Here is an 18,354-nt window from a genome sequence, read left to right as displayed (position 1 = left end):
AACCACAAATCCTTGAAGACGACAATATTAAGTTTACTTGTAAAACGGATCCAAATAGGTATCATATGATAACACTTGAGTAGTTGTCTAAGTTATAGCAAAAAGTTTGTCTTATTATCATCACGTGGTAATATTTGAATCCGTTTTACCATTAAAATGGACCTTGCCGTCTTAAGCATCTCTTTTCTCTTTTGCAAATTTACAATCATCACATTGATAGTGCGAGGAAGCCACTTAATCACCAGCAATACAAAACTATTAATTAAAGTGCTACCAAAAATTCCACATTGTTGGCCAGAAGTATCAACTTTGCACTCTATTCAATCAAGTAATTTTATTATATTCTATAGCAAACACAATTAAATTCAATCAAAAAAGTTTTCGACACCAATAAAAACATCTAAATGTGCTTAAGAAAAATCTTCAGAGATTGCCATTTTTTGTAAAGCAGGGAGTAAGTCATGATTTTAATTCACTATTCTGATGAATAAATGAAAACATAAAGAGCATCCGATCCCGCTCATACAAGTATACTACAACTGCATATATAATGAAAATTCACAGGTAGGCTTTAATTATCTCGTAGCTCAAAGGATCTCACCTATTGCGAGGTATTCGTCTATGTGTGATTACAGTTAATACTTCTGTTTTGAGTTAAAACATGAAGTTCACAAGGATACACGATAAGATATGAAGAACCTACACGGCTGACATAAAAAGATTACTATTATGTTCCTATGGTTCAAAGAATTTCACAAATTTAAATTTGGGAAGTATATTTGCAAAAGGAGTACCTGATCACAGCTTACAAATTGTAGACCCATAGCTTGAATAAGATATCCTCAGTGAAGAAGTCCACGACAGGTTGTCAATCAGACGAGCTTCAACGAAGACTGGAATAATGTATTATTTCTGTGATTAGTGTTGGACAGTAATGCACTATCTTATTTAATAAAACAATTCACAGAAAATTCAATTCATTCATCAAAAAGTTTTCTATGCTAATTATAACTACTCATATGCCTCGAAAAGTCCTTATTTGAGCTTACCGTGCTAGACGGAGTATTTTTAGGTTGACTAGTGATCGATGGGTTGGGCAACGGCCTTCGGACCTTAAGCATCAATCTTACTCCAAAAAAATAATTAAAGGCTAATAGTGACATCGAATATAGAATGCTAAAATACGTTTCTGTCTATGACAAATTTTAACACTGTCAATCTCCCCACTATCCATTCGATCTTTTGGTCGAAAGTCTTGGGAGCACCTTCACACAAGATGGTGATATATTGTGAAATCGAGTCACCGCCAACGCGCCGCGTAAGTTACACGGTTGGAGAACAATTACAATTCACCAGAATTGAAATTTTGTCTTTGAACGCGTAAACTAACAGTCAAAAAGCAACCAAAATGACATTTCTAACCTACTTGTTATTCTTCTCTTTGTCAAGTACAATAGCATTGGCTAACAATACTTCTAGACTTGTAAAGTTCACCAACAATTCCCCTTTGGTGGCCGTAGTAGTGTAGTACTCACCCTATTCAATAAAGTAACACAGATTTTTATTAAAAACGGATATATCCGTTTTAAGATTAAGACGGGTCAAGTAGTGTGAATAACACAAAAGCAGAATGCATAGGAAAAAACAATGGATTGGTCTTTTATGCACAAGTGGGATGATGCTTGACCCGTTTTATTGTTAAGACGGATGTATCCGTCAACAGATAAAGTAATCATAGACAATACAATTAATTAACTGACCGAATTGTATTACTGGCCATCAATTGCTCATGCTGAAGGAGATTAAGCTGATCACATGAGTGATATATATATATATATATATATATATATATATATATATATATATATATAGAATTAGGATCACATGAGTCCACCCTATCTTTTTGAGTCCCGTGAGTCCACTTATGTATCACACGCTCTACACAAAAATATCACAATTTTTTTTTATGAATTAAAAAAAAAAAAAAGTTAAAAAAACTTTTTAAAAAAAAAAAAAAAAATTAAGCTGTGATATTGTTTTGTATAACCCGTGATATTGTATCTGAGCCTGTGAGTCCAGTAAAAAAGTATCACAACTTATACAAAACAATATCACACCTTACAATAAACAATACCACTGGTTGTACTAAATAATATCACGGGTTATACTATACAATATCAAGAGTCCAACTTATATTAACTATAAACTAAAATAGTTAATAACCGTCAGAAAATAACCGTCAAGGGCATCACCTTTTTGTTAAAATCAAAGGGATGCAATATTGCTGGATGTTATTGACTTGGAAGACACGATTTTCTTGGCTGCCGGATGTTTTTACAAGACAACTTTTTTTGCTGGAGTACAGATGGCGTCATAATGCTTGTTGTACACAAAAAAATCCTTTAAAAACATGTAAGCGTATGTGTGTTGTGTATATACATGGCAACATTTGATATACTTTAATGTTGTAGCAAAGATGATACACCATGAGGCAGGAGTAATGCTCATCTGAAGAAATACTCTGTCTCACAAAACCTTAGACGATTCTTCTTTCATGCGGGATATATTATTTGACGGTTATTTTCTGATGATTCTTCTTTCATGTGCTGAAATATAATATCCAGTATAGCCTTCATGGACGCATGTTACATCTCATTTGCATTGTCGTTCAAAATTAAAAATATTCGTGATATTGTTATGTGTAGTGCGTGATACATAAGTGGACTCATGAGACTCAAATATATAGGTGGACTCACCGGATCTTGCCTCTATATATATATATATATATATATATATATATATATATATATATATATATATATATCTGCATCTTCATTCCTAGATGACCATAAAAACAATGAGATTTGCAATATTGATGGTTATGAGATGCTCATAAATATAACAAGCTGTGTTTAATCTTTCCAATGGCTAAGTTTACAGCTACCCGATTCTCCTCTATCCAATAGTAGCGCATGTTATTACAACCCGTGCATTTTTTTGCACGGGTTTAAAACTAATTTCATTAAAACTTGTTTATAAAAGTTCAATTGATAAAAAAAAATCTTATCAATTACATTAGTACTGACTATAATACAATGTTTCTAGAACTAAAAAAATGGAAATCTTTCTTTAACCACAAATTCTTGTTTAAGACGATAATATCCATTTTATCGGTAAAACGGATCCAAATAGGTATCATGTAATAGGAGTAGTTCTATAGTTTTGTCCAAGTAATAGCAACAAATATGTCTTAATTACATCACGTGATAGTATTTGAATCTGTTTTACCATTAAAATGTAGTATATTGTCGTTTTAAGCAAGATTAGTTATTTTTTAACAAGCGTACACACTAATCTCTTTTCTCTTTTGCAAATTTACAATCATCACACTAATAGTGCGAGGAAGCCACTTAATCACCAGCAACACAAGACTCTTAATTAAAGTGCTACCAAAAATTCCACATTGTTGGCCAAAAGTATCAACTTTGCATTCTATTCAATCAAGTACTCCATAATTCATATTTTATAGCAAACATAATTAAGTTCACCCAAAAAGGTTTCGATGCCAATGAAAACTTGTAAATGTGCCTAGAAAAATCTTCAGAGATTGCCATTTTTTGTAAAGCAGGGAGTAAGTCATGATTTAATTCACTATTCTGATCTGAAACCGAGCAACATACTGCTTGATGATGACATGATTGCCTATCAAAGTTTCATAGTTAATGAATTCACCAACATACAACATATTCAAGGAAGACAATAACCTTCATATATATTTATGCAAAAGTAGGAGTACCTGATCACGGCTTACAAGTTGTATTTTTGTCCTCAGTAAACAAGTCCGTGATAGAAGGGCAATCAAGCTTCAACGACGACTGGAATGTATTTTTATGAATAGTGTTCAGAGTGTCATGCTCCAACCCATTGCCACATGATCAAATGAATATATCCGACGCCACAAGCAGGCTTCAATCAGCAAGATAGGCCTTCTAAATGCTAGAAAATAAGCGTAATCTTCCTGCAAGAGGCACATCACTAGACATATCAAATGTTCCTTAGTAACAAAATTAATGACGGTTTTAATTTGATTAGAAATTTATGCTGACAGTACACTAATTCTGCTTGTGACATTAACGAATCTGTCAAAGTTTGATGTAAAATCTTTCAAGTTCTGTAAATTCACGAAAAACTTGATTAACAGTTTAATACTCCCTACGACACAATCATTTGTCTACCTTTGAATAATATACTTGTTATCTACTTAGCTGCGCTGATTTTTACTAACTATCGATCTAAGGTTCACTAAGTCAAGACCCTCTCCATTTCCTAAAAGAAATAGTTGGTCCTTTCCAAATTGTATTCCGGCGTCATCCAACGGCTCTAAGTTTATGCATGAAAATAAACAAATAATGACTATAGAATAGGATCCTTTTATTCATTGCGGTTTCCATGTTGGACTATGATAAGCCAAAGACAACAGAGCCTTAATTCCAAAATGATTTGGGGTCGGCTAAAAATACTAGAGAATAAATTATGTTTCTAAACATGGAAGTCTTTCTGAGGGCACTGACCTCATTTCTCGAAGAAAAATCAGTACACTGCAAAGAAGCTACTTAATCAATCAGGTAGTAATTCATGTAGAATTTCAGAGGGAGGAATTTCATAAAGACAATTGTATTTTATTGATAGTTCGATGTCTACGATTACAATAAGAGACACATTATATAGAGTCTAAAACCTAGACCTAGAATCGTCAAGAAGATATTATTACTATAACAAATGTTTCTACGCATGCTGAGGGGATCTATGACAAATTTTGACACTGTCAATCTCCGCATTATCCACTCCATCTTTTTGTCAAAAGTCTTGAGAGCACCTTCACACACAAGATGAAGATATAATGTGAAATCGAGTCACCGCCAAAGAGCGGCCTAAGTAATACAGTTAGAAAACAAATACCATTCACCAGATTTGAAATTTTGTCTTTGCACGCGTAAACCAACGGTCAAAAAGCAACCAAAATGACATTTCTAAACTGTGGCCTACTTGGGATTCTTCTCTTTGTAAAGTACAATAGCATCGGCTAATAATACTTCTAGACTTAAAAAGGTTTACCAACAATTCCCTTTTGATGGCCGTAGTACTCAATTACTCATTCTATTCAATAAAGTAAACATAGAAAATACAATTAATTAACTGACCGAATCGTATTACTGGCCATCAATTGCTCATGCTGAAGGAGATCAAGCTGATCACATGAGTGATATATGTCTCTGCATCTTCATTCCTAGATGACCGTACAAACAATGATGTTTGCCATGTGAACTGGATGGTTATAATCTGTGCCACTATTGATTAGATCTACACATTGGTCACAGAATCAAAGTCGACTAGTTAGAGAACGAAAAGCACAAGGATGGAGCAAAGGCTACACTGTCTAAAATTGAGTTACGCCCGCTAATTTTGAGGCCCTACATAATCGCACGGCCTACATAATACTCCCTCCGTAGCGGCCATTTCTTTACTTATTTCATTTTTGGGTTTTTCAGTCATGTGTGTCAAAAGTAAATGTAAACAAATGTCGGAAACAGAGGAAGTATCATCTTAGTAAATAATATTTTTTACTAGAATAATTTTCCTTGAGTGGATCACTGACATCATTTCTCTTTAGCAAAGGAAATCATTACATCGCATGTGCAGTGAAACCACAAAATCAACAGCAAACCACTCTTTCTCCTACCAATTATACAACATTGTTAATTACCTTAATAAGTACTCCCTCCGGCTTGTTGTTTTCTTCCCATTTCATTATAATACTCCTCACATATATTAGAGAATCGGGAAGAAAAATAAAAGCCAGAGGGAGTACTTGACTGTCTATATTTATGAAGAGAGTGGATTTTAAAGAGCATCTAACACATAAAACAGCAACACACAAAATAAAACAAATTTACCTCAAAATCCATCACGATCGTTAAGTGTAATGTCTTCCTTGTGTAGCAAACCAGTCTTTCCTATCATCTTTCTTATCATCGTTATAATTGCTATTAAAAAAGTCACAGCAACTGAGTCTCTGCACAGTGTTAAATTACCAGGAAATGAAACTGACCGAGTGGCATTGTTGGCTATCAAAAACCAACTGGTGAAATATCCCGACTGGGTTTTAAGCTCATGGAATAACACTATGCACCATTGTAGCTGGCAGGGGGTTACTTGCGGGCGCAAACATAACAGAGTGACTGTACTAGATTTGAGTTCAAGGGGATTGGCAGGAACCATATCTCCCTTCATAGGAAACCTGAGCTTCCTTCAAAGCATTAGGCTTTATAATAATAGCCTGTATGGTGAAATCCCCAAGCAATTAGGTCGCCTATTTAGGCTACGTGAACTAGGGCTACAAAATAACACACTTGCAGGTTCAATTCCAAAGAATATATCACATTGTATTAACCTTGGATTTCTTAGTTTAGGCAACAACAAGCTAGAGGGAAAACTACCAGCAGGATTACGAGCATTGATTAAGCTAGAATACCTTAGCATTTCCCAAAACTATTTTACAGGCTCTCTTTTTGACATCATACCAAACCTTACCTCCTTAGTAACAATATCTGCTGCTTATAATTCCTTTACAGGAACTATCCCAATCAACATTGGTAAGGTGCAAAACCTAACTAACCTTGAAGTTGGAGAAAATTTACTCTCAGGCACACTTCCCACATCCATTTTCAATCTCTCCTATCTTCACTTTCTTGATTTGCCTGCCAATCAGCTACATGGAGAGCTTCCCGCAAATATGGGCTTCACTATTCCTCGTCTGAAATGGCTAAACCTATTTGAAAATAACTTTTCAGGATCAATTCCAATCACCATAAGAAACCTTACGAGCCTCGAGTTTATTGGATTGTCGCTGAATGGTTTTACAGGAAGTGTTCCTCAGGATTTCAGCCATTTTCATAATCTAGTTCATTTAGATCTTGAAAAAAACTTTCTGGTGGGGGACATTAGCTTTATAGCTACCTTAGTTAACTGTAGTCAATTACAATTCCTCTCATTGACATATAATGATTTTTCTGGAATATTACCCCAATCCATAGCCAATCTCTCCACCACTTTAAAATGGCTGACAATCGGAAACAGTTTGATTAGTGGAACAATTCCTGCTGGGATTACCAATCTCATCAACCTTGAGAAGTTAGCCATGTTCGAAAGCATATTGTCAGCATCCCTTCCTCATGATCTTGGGAAGCTGCAGAAGTTACAAGCTCTTGCTTTAAACTCAAACAGACTAACAGGTACAATTCCCATTTCCATTGGAAATTTATCACGTCTCAGTGAGCTTTTTTTATCAGACAACATACTGGAAGGGAGCATACCTGAAAGCCTTGGGAACTGTCAAAATTTACTATACATGGACCTGCATAACAATTACTTCTCTGGAAACATATCGAGTGAGCTCTTTCAAGGAGGTGCTAAGTTTATTTTCATATCCTTATCAGAAAATCAGTTGGAAGGGTCACTGCCTCCGGAAATCAGTAAGCAAATAAATATAATTGACTTAGAAATGTCTAACAATAAGTTGTCAGGAGTGCTTCCAGATAGTTTGAGTGAGTGCCTTTCTCTTCAATTTATATATGTGGACGGAAATTCATTCTGTGGAGCAATTCCAACATCATTTACTTCTTTGGCATCCCTTCTGGAAATTGACATTTCTCGAAACCATTTGTCAGGTCAAATACCAGTCTACTGGTCCAAATTACCCTTGATATATCTAAATTTATCTTACAACAATTTTGAGGGAAGGGTTCCAACAGTAGGAGTTTTTGCAAATGCAACTGGATTCTTTCTTGCTGGTAACAGCAGGCTTTGTGGAGGAATACAGAAGCTACATTTGCCCAAATGTATCGAAAATGAAATACCTAGAAAGAAAAAACGTTTGTCTAATACCCTCAAGAAGGTGGTAATTTCAACGGTGTGCACACTGGTTGGGGTGATGGCCATGTTACTAGCCTTGTATTTCATCTATCGAAGGAATAAAAGGCAACCCATCTTGTCAACTTCAATGACTGGCAAAACACTAACGAAAATGTCTTACCACATGCTACTCAAAATCACATCTGGGTTTTCTTCAGACAACCTGCTTGGAGCAGGCTCTTTTGGATCAGTATTTAAGGGGGTTTTAGATGGCCAAGTGTTTGCTGTCAAAGTTCTTAACCTGGAACATCTAGATGCATCTAAGAGTTTCATTGCAGAGTGTAAGGCTTTGAGAAATGTCCGTCACCGTAACCTGGTTGGTATTGTAACAGCTTGCTCTAGTATTGATTTTCAGAGAAATGATTTTAGAGCCCTAGTATACGAGTTCATGCCCAATGGAAGTCTAGACAGATGGTTACATGGAGTAGATGGAAACATGAGCCTTTCTCAAAGGGTGGATGTAGCGATTGATGTGGCCCATGCACTCATCTATCTCCACCATGAGTGTGAAACTCCAATAGTGCATTGCGACTTGAAACCAAGCAACATATTGCTCGATAAAGACATGGTCGCTCATGTTGGGGATTTTGGATTAGCAAGGTTTCTTACTCAACCTCGACATCCGAATCAAACTAGTACAATCGGAATCAAGGGCACTATAGGCTATGCTGCACCAGGTACTAATAATGTGATTCGTAATTATAATTAGTTTGAAAAACATTATGAAATAAATTTATCATCAAAAGACGAACATGCATAAACTCGGTAAATCCCTGGACCTTGATGCTAAAATGGTTGCTGTAATACTTTCTTCTTATCTAAAATCGACCACTTCATACATGCACCGATTAGCAAGGTTGGCTAACTAATAAATTATTAAAGTAAATGGATGTTCTAAGGCTTGCCTATCTATCTATCTATCTATCTATCTATCTATCTACTCCCCGCTTATGTGTCTAAGTTCTGTCATGGTTTCACATGTCAGAGTACGGGCTCGGAAGTCAGTCGTCTACAGAGGGTGATGTTTACAGCTATGGGATATTGCTACTTGAGCTAATGACAGGAAAGAGTCCAATAGACAACATGTTCAAGGAAGGCTACAGCCTTCATCTGTATGCGAGAGAGGCATTACCTGACCAAGTCGTACAAATTGTAGACCCATCACTTGAAGAAGATAATGTCACTGAAGAAGCCGATGACACAAGGGCAATCCAACATGAGCTTCAACGAAGAGTGGAATGTATTACTGCAGTGATTAGTGTCGGAGTGTCGTGCTCAAATCATTTATCACAAGAAAGAATGAAAATAGTCGATGCGAGAAGCAGGCTTCAATCAGCAAGAGACGACCTTCTTAATGCTAGAAACAGGCGTATTCTTCCTGCAAGAGGTATATCATTAGACATACCGTATTTTATCAAAGACTAACTATTCGAACGGTTTCAATTGATCATCAGTTCTTCTAAAGATAACATTATTTCTACTTGTACCATTAATGATTGCAGGGCCCTCAAGTTGATTTACAGAAAAACTATTGAACCCTCAAGATTACAACAACAACAACATTACCCCAGTGCCTCAATGGCTCCCGCAAAGAGGCTGTTTCCGAATGACCCAAGATGAAAATTGCGTCCAAGTACACCAAATTCAACAAATTCCTCCCAATTTTTGGGTTATGAATCCTAAATACACCAATGTCTCTATCGGCTTTTCCATTACCTCCCGTTTTTCAATTATTAATCCAAGTATCGTTCAGTTCGCGCATCTTGCACATTCATATAATAGTTCATAAACAACTAGTGAAGTTACATGCTACACTTTACTAATTTAGCAAGTAACATCAATTATTTACAGTAACGCTCACAAAAAAAAAAAAAAATCAAAAATCTTTAATTGTATACGACATCCGTTTCAAAAATACCTCCCGTATTCGATACGGTATAAGATTTTATAAATCGTATATGACAATCTACATTTTAATTGTCATACAAAACGAGTGTAAAAGGTATTTCTGAAACGGAGGGAGAATACGGTGAACTGAACTAACCTAACTAAGATCGGAGCCTTGTTAATTGGAAAGTGTGTGTTTAATTTGAAAGTGTTCTTCCTTTTGCTTTCCCTTTTGGATCACTTCAAGGTCGTAATGACTAATCAGTTGGAAAAGAGGGTAAAATGACACCTCACATGTTGTCATATTCACATGTGACACAAAATTGCGAAGCATAAAAAGTGCATAATAACTTCACAAAATTTTGTGTTCGAGCCCTAGTATAGTATTGAAAATGTATCAAGAATCGGAAATTCTTATTTCAGACGGGCTATTTTTGTCTGAAATAAGACGGATCAAATTTAGTCATTTTACGTTAAAATGTTATTATTTTCTGATGAAATATTACCATCAGTTTCAGGGTAAAAAGTGATAACTTTAGTTATAACGTACCGCGGAATGGAATTACATTCTATAAATAGAATTACATTCTATTAACAAAGGTATATATTTATATGGTATTTTCATTTTCTTTCAAATTTTATTTTATATCTAGACTTGACAAACGAGTGGACCGTGGGTTGAGATTAGGTGGCATTTTCAAGTTTATAAAACTGCGTCGAATTGGATTGAGTCGAGTCATTTTGGGTCTATTATTATCAAGTTATTTATGAATAATGGTGATAAGATTTTGTCGTTATGCCTAAATCAAACAAAGACTCAACAAATGCAGTAGACTAGTAGGTAAGTTGAGATCGATCCTTGAAGATAGTGTGGATTTAACAATTTGATTGGGTTGATTAGGCTATGAACTAATGGAGAGGAATCTAGATTAAACTAAAATAATAATTAAGGTGTTGTTTGACCAAGTTTATGTGCAATGAGGACTCTCTCTATTTTCTAAAAGAAATGGATCCTCCATTTCTATTTAACGGACAAGATGAAATTTGGGGACGATCCAACAATTCGGGTTTTTTCATGATAAATAAAGGTAAAAGGTAGTAAAGAGGAGAATGCAATAGAATATTACATTGTGAGAGGGAAATGGACTCTCCATTTCTTTTAGGAAATGGAGAGGATCCATACTCGTTTATGTGAAAGAACTTCTATTTCTTAGGAGTTTTTTTATAATCTACTTTTTGAAAAAGTTGTGGTTGTTTAGCCTAATTTTTGCAAAAAATTGTTTCTCAACAAATTGATGTAGAATCCAAGAGTTTAGTGGAAGCAGAAGCATCAATTGGGTGCTTCTGCTTTTGATTTTTTTTTTTTAGTTTCTGACTTTTCAAAAATAGTTTTATAACTCTTTAAATTGTAGTGTTTGACCCACCTTTTACTTTTACAAGTAAAAAAGCATTTAAAAAGTTTGACTAAATAGGCCCTAATTATGATCAAAAGATGGTTGATTCAAACAATAAGGGAAGGTTTAGGGGTGTCGGGCACCTATGTAATAGGGGATGGTTGCTCAAAGTGATTGGTAGATTGTCGGATGCTTATCTAGGTAAAATCATATCTTTCGATTTGAGACGCCCCTTAAGGTAGAGCTAGAGTTTAATGAGCTTTCGCTCCTGTTAGGTCAAATCTATAGATATTGTGCAATCTAAACACTAGAGTTAAAACTTTCGCCCCAAGACAAGTTAAGGGTAAGATTATCAACAAGACTGTGTCACATTAACTTTTCACCAACTTTTATTATTTCTTTATTATTCAGACTCACCTCAGACTTTATACATTATCCATATACTCTACTTTTCCACTTAACTTCTTTTGAGTAATATGTCAGACTCAACTATTCTATGAATAATGCTTATGTTTTAAGCTCGAAATGAAGTTTTCAAACATCATGGGTATCTAGATACCCGAGAAAAAAATGAAAATCCTCTTTGATCAACATAATAAAACTATATAATTATGTTCTTGTGCAATCGGTGCTTCAAGAATTCCACAATATTAGGCAGTAATCTCAGTAGCGGGCATTCCATTCAACCAATTCATAGAAAATACAATTAATTTACCAAAAAGCACCGAGCTAGACGATTAATTTTTGTTTGACTAACTGCATTTAAAAGATACAGTATCAAATAATCTGTCATGATTTAACTGTCTAAAATACTGAAGAGATTGGTAATTAAATACTCCCTCCCCTATTCTATGACGTTTTGCTATGTGCACATGAATTAAGACGTAAATTTCCTCCACTTTCTTATCACTCTTCATTTATTTACAGTACATAGAATTCTATTTTAGAGGCAAAAAATGGTGCATTATTAACCACTTGTCTTTCTTTTGCTTTTTCTATTGGTTGGAATGGAAAGGCTGCATAAACCCTACTGTATCTTGGAAAATGTGGAGCCTTAATAAATAAAGACTAAAACGTCAAATATAGAGTAAAAATTAGAAAACCTTAAAACGTCGTATAATCAAAACTGGAGGGAGTACCATTTAATTACCAATTTCTTTCTGTTGTTTGATCGTATACCAATCGAGTCAAAAACTCTGTAGCTCATGTTTTAGCTCATTTATTTCCTCGAGTTGTAGGTCGTACTGAGTGGTCGGATGTTTTACCTCCGATTGCGCACAACGCTGTTATCGCTGATTTATTAATATATTGATGTACCATTAGAGTGCTTTTCTCAAAAAAAAAAAAAAAAAAAAAAAAAAAAAAAAAAAACATCCGGCTCTAAAACACCACCACACAAAATGAAACTAATGTACATCAAACTAGTTATGAAAAATCCAAAAAAAAGAGTTGTGTTATGTATATATATATATTGTCAAAAAAAAAAAAAAGAGAAAAAAAAGAGGGCAAGCAACACCCCTACTCATCATTTAAAGGGGTAGAAAAAGCCGTTGCTAAATAAAGGGGCAATTTGATGTTTTTCCAAAATGAGTCGGGTTTACACAATTTTTGCATGACTTGGGAAACCGGGTTTTTGTTAGGGTGTAGACGTTACCATTTGTTGAAATAAGAGGAGTACTTTCAAATTTTTCCAATTTGAGTTGGGTTTATGCAATTTTTGCATAGTTTTGGTGATCCATGCTATGTTAGGGCATAGACGTGTCTCATGTGTTGCAATAAGAAATGGGTTACGATGTGTCGGCAATTCTTGATTTGAACTCCACATATCAAAACGGTGCTTGCACCAACCCCGTTTTGTCCTACTCCCTAGCCCCGTTACAACCCTTGCTTCATATCGTGTGCACTTTACTTTTGTTTGCATTTCATTGGACATAGGACGACCTTGCACATTAGATTGCGGGCACGTTTTCGCTAGTCGAGTTAGGAGAGTGATTTTGGTTACTACTTGTCACAAAAATCACCTTATTCTTTCATTGAGTGACGAGTGAAAACCGCGAGGATGTCGTCGCCTAGGTCCCCTTAGTCATGGGCCCCTTTGGTTGAATCTCGTGTTGATTCGGTAATTCTCTGCGGACTTGCCTACTTCCCCTTTCCCCGCTCTTGAATGCGTTTCTTGAGCATTGGTTACACGAGGGTTGCTTGAGTCATGCTTAGGGGGTTGGCACCTCCGTTGGAATTTCTAAGACGGTACTCCCGACCAAGACCATGTTTTGTTGCCTGAAAATCCGGCCACTTAGATGAGGAAAGTGGACCATTTTGTTAGATGCATTCTATTGCTTGGTTACGTGCTTTCATGATAGATGCATCGCAATTTTGTAGCAAGACCCAACTTGCCTTGCAATAGGGCACTTTTCCCTCATGGGTGTCAAATTGTGAGTTGAAGGGGCGTTGAGTGCGCTAATACTCATTCGGATGTTAATTGTAGATTGGTTGAGTGATGCTTATATTGTGCATACACTCTTGGTTCCCATCATAGTAGTGGCTCTTGTATTGATTTTGGACTTACTCGAGGACGAGTAATGTTCAAGTGTGGGGAGGTTTGATATGTGATTTATTTGCACCGAATTTCCCTTTTCTTTTACGCATTCCGACTCATATCGAGTCGGTTTCATATGCCTTTCCTTGCATTTTGTGCCCAATCCCCGTACATGTGATTTGGTGTATCCTCTTGCAGGAATCGAGTCGAGTATAGAGGAATTGGAGCAAGGAAGGCATTTCAATGCCTTTACATGAACAAAAGGGAGATAAGGAGCTGAGGATAGTCCTCTGCCGGCAGGCGCCCCAGCCGGCCCACCGGTAGAGGATACTGCTGTGAGGAGAAAAGGTGGAAAAGAAGGTAGGAGAATTCCCTACCGGCAGGCCGGCAGCCGGGCCACCAGCAGGGAACACCAGGCTATACTTAGAATGAATTTCTGAAGGAGTGTTTGTGAGCCAAAGTTTGAGAGTACTCGCTGCCGGCATAGGTAGCCGGCAGCCGGCAGGGAGCAGCATCTTATGAAGAAATGGAAGAAAAAGTCCAGAAGGGGAATTCTCTGCCGGCAGCCGGCCCACCGGCAGGGAAATACACCACATCTATTTCTTTCCAGATTTTGAAGAACTCGCTGCCGGCACAGGTGGCCGGCAGCCGGCTGACCGGCACAGGACCTACAACACGCAAATGGGCTTTACCCTCATTTCCTCCCTTAATCCAATGAAATACTATATATACCCCTCCCCTAATCAATTGTAACCATAACCCTAGATCTGAAAACTTTCCCTAATTATTGTAATCTTTCCCTAATCAAGGTTTAATCTTACAATTATTATTAATTCCTTAGTAAAAATTAGTTAGTATTAGCAATTGTCAATTGTTTACACTTGTTTTTGAGGATTGTATTGGGAGATTTTTGGAGGATTTCCTTCATTCATTCAATCAAAGCAATCATCTTTACTTTTGTTGGTACATCTCTTCTCTTGTTTACTTCATTAATCAATTGTTTACATTTTGATTTGTCTTTTATATTTGCTACAATCATTACTATGTGTTCTCTTTTTGTTGTTTGTTTTTCTCCATTTATTTGCTTGAACAATTTTGACATGAGTGAGTTGATACCCTTCTAGGGTTTAGGGGTAGTCTAAATCGGATTATTGGGCATGATAGGTTGATTATCTTGAGTCTTTGGTGAGGAATTTGTCTTTCTTAGTATTGCATACAAGGTATTTGATGGATTGTGTGAGTGAGAACTTGTGCTTTTTGTCTTTGTTGCTTAATTCCTCCATTAAATGAGAGTTTGTGGTGGTCTTGTTGCATGCTTAGAATGGGTGGTTGCTCAATGAGAGTTGGTAATCACCTATAGGATTTTCAAGAGATTGAATCCCATCCTAGGACAAACTTTCATCGTTAGACTATTTAAATCGACTTGTTTGCCCATAGTTCATTTAGATAACCCCGAAAGCCCTAGCCTTTAATCATTTGAACACATATTCCTTAAATAGCTTGCTAAGTTGCATCTAGTAGTTTAAATCAATCCTTTTTCCTCGTTTTTGACTAAATTAAGACTTGAACGGACTAAGTATACACCCCCGCCATCTTTGTGTTCGACACCCGAATAAATACTACTTTTATTGGGTAATTTATAAATTGTTTTTGATTGGGAAGTGACGACAAATCCTTCCACATCATACCCCTAATTTTAAGTTTCTACAAATGGTACCCATGTGTTCACCTTTTTCTTTCCCAGAATACCATTTGACAACTTTCGTCATTACTCCCATGACTTGTGACTCCTTTTTCTTTTGTTATCTATTACACAAACACTTCATCATCTAATTCCTAATTCCATATTTTATTTAATAAACTAACATCTAATACCTAAATAATAAAACACAAATAGCATGGCATGCTCAGTTACTCATCTAGTTACTCATAGGAGTAACGACATTATGAAAAAATTAAACACAAGGGTATTATATGTAGAAACTTAAAATTATGGGTATTATGTGTAATCTACCAAAATTCGAGGGTATAGTACAATGTCTGTTATAATATTTACCATTTTATCGCTCTTTCTCCCACCTAAAATGCTGTTACAACTTTAAAAATTTAACATTTAATTCAAGATTATGTTTAAAGTCTCTTATATAATAAGTATACTTTGAGAGATTCAATATATTTGGGGTGATACCTAAGTTCCAAGGATAAATCCTATTTATAATCATGGGATCACCTAACCATCTGATAATCTTCTGATATGGGACCATTCAACTATTTATACGTAGTATATATTTATCACACCTACATTATTTTTCAATGTCAGATGAATAACATATTTAAAGTACACCATATTTTTTGAACCTAATTCGACATCCAACCCGATTTAATAATAAACAAATACTATATTATCTATTAATATTCATACGTTTGTTTTCTATTTTTTTTTATCATAATTAAAATATATGCAAATGATATGAACTTATACTCTAATAATAGAATTTTTTTTAATACAATTCTAATTATATTATTTAAACGTAGTATATTTACCACACCTACATTTTTTTTCAATGTGGGACATATAAAATCTATAGGTAGAAAATAATGATATAAACTTTTAAGAGCTCTCAAAGACAATACTTAACAGACTCAAAAGATTTTGGGTTATGACTTCTATTTATAATCATAAGATCACCCTGTCTTATGGTAATCTTTCGATGTGGGACAATTCTAATATATATATATATATAGTATATTCACCACACTTACATGACTTTTCAATGTAGGACAAATAACATACTAAATAAACCATTTTTTTTTTCGCACCTACTTTGACATCAACTCGATTTAATAATGAGAAAATACAATAGAATATACACTCTAATGATAGCATTTTTTTGTCACCATCTAATTATATAATTTTCATACGATACTTTTTTGTCAAATGAAATATAAAGTTTTTATATCAAAATTATAAACATCACTTTAATATAATATAGAAAATGTATATATATGAGACAATTCTTTTATTTATACATAATATATTCATCACACCTACATTATTTTTCAATGTGGGACATATAGCATACTAAAAAGTGCATATCTTTTATATATAAATTTTGTGTGTTAATACCTAAGTTTCAAGGATGCCTCATATTTAAATTTCACCCTACTAAAAAGTACATATCTTTTATATACTTTTCTTTTGATGTGAGATACATAATTTAATTATTTAGACGTAGTATGTTCAACATGCCTACATTATTTTTCAATGTAAAAGATATAACATTGATAGGTAGCATTTTCGTCGGATTTTACCCATACTTTTGCTCTTATTCAACTCGATTTTGTGTGCGTTAAATGACTTAATAGCTCATTTATTTACTAATTTATAATAATTAGTTGCATTAGTTATATTACAACAACCCGCGACAACCACATCTCGCATTCACCAGCATCTCCACCAATTCCGAATCCGGTTACCAATTACCACCTCTGTTGCTTTGTGTTTCGTCCTCTGCCTCCATCATCGCCATTCATAAACAATCAACTTCATTTACATTCTTTCCACCATCTCCATTTCCACTTCGTTCTACACCATCACCATTCAACCTAGCACAACCATGGCAGCCTCGCCTCATCACATCCCCTTCATTCACCAATTCACAAACCTGCAAATCCATTGACATCCACAATCACCAAAATCAACTCCACCGTATTGCTCCTCTTTCAACAACCACTCCGCGTCAACCACCGAGTCACACAACCACCATAACCATTGGAGCACGGGTTCAGACCCATTAAGATTGAACCCGACCCCGTTCTCACCTGTACCTGCACCACCATCAAGGGCTACCGTCATTTCAGCCATCACGCTCTGAGCCGGTCCACCGGCCGCCGCCTCACCGGCTCCCAACCCGCAACAATTCTCAAGGAGGCTCTCAGCCGGTTAACCGTCTGCCGATCTTCAACCGGCTCTAAATCCTATCAAATTTCACCTCAATTTTCCAGCGGGTTTTGTGCCGGTGTACAGCCGGCGGCCGGTGAGCCGGCTGAGACCCATGTAGCTGCGTTTTTGTGTCTTGTCGTTTTCCCCTCTACCCTTTTTGTTGTTTCGTTTGCTTTGTTATATTTGGTGTATGTAAGTGTCGTGTGTGAGGAGTTAGCTTTTTTATTATTATTATTATTATTATTATTATTATTATTATTATTATTATTATTATTATTATTATTATTATTATTATTATTATTATTATTATTATTATTATTATTATTATTATTATTATTATTATTATTATTATTATTATTATTATTATTATTATTATTATTATTATTATTATTATTATTATTATTATTATTATTATTATTATTATTATTATTATTATTATTATTATTATTATTATTATTATTATTATTATTATTATTATTATTATTATTATTATTATTATTATTATTATTATTATTATTATTATTATTATTATTATTATTATTATTATTATTATTATTATTATTATTATTATTATTATTATTATTATTATTATTATTATTATTATTATTATTATTATTATTATT

The 18,354-nt window shown here is 34.9% G+C and overlaps 1 protein-coding gene across 1 annotated transcript; it reads left to right on the top strand.

Moving 5' to 3' along the window:
• The first annotated feature begins 5,959 nt into the window (after window positions 1-5,959).
• Window positions 5,960-9,487, top strand: LOC141607081 (uncharacterized). The gene is made up of 3 exons (XM_074426443.1): window positions 5,960-8,648; window positions 8,957-9,358; window positions 9,474-9,487. Exons 1-3 carry the CDS (start codon window positions 5,984-5,986, stop codon window positions 9,485-9,487), a joined length of 3,081 nt encoding a protein of 1,026 aa, XP_074282544.1. The 5' UTR covers window positions 5,960-5,983.
• Window positions 9,488-18,354: the final 8,867 nt, after the last annotated feature.

Source organism: Silene latifolia, chromosome 10, assembly GCF_048544455.1.
Source record: "Silene latifolia isolate original U9 population chromosome 10, ASM4854445v1, whole genome shotgun sequence".
Classification (NCBI taxonomy): domain Eukaryota; kingdom Viridiplantae; phylum Streptophyta; class Magnoliopsida; order Caryophyllales; family Caryophyllaceae; genus Silene; species Silene latifolia.
The sequence above is the reverse complement of the archived record's forward strand: the minus strand, read 5'-3'. Positions and strand labels throughout refer to the sequence as shown.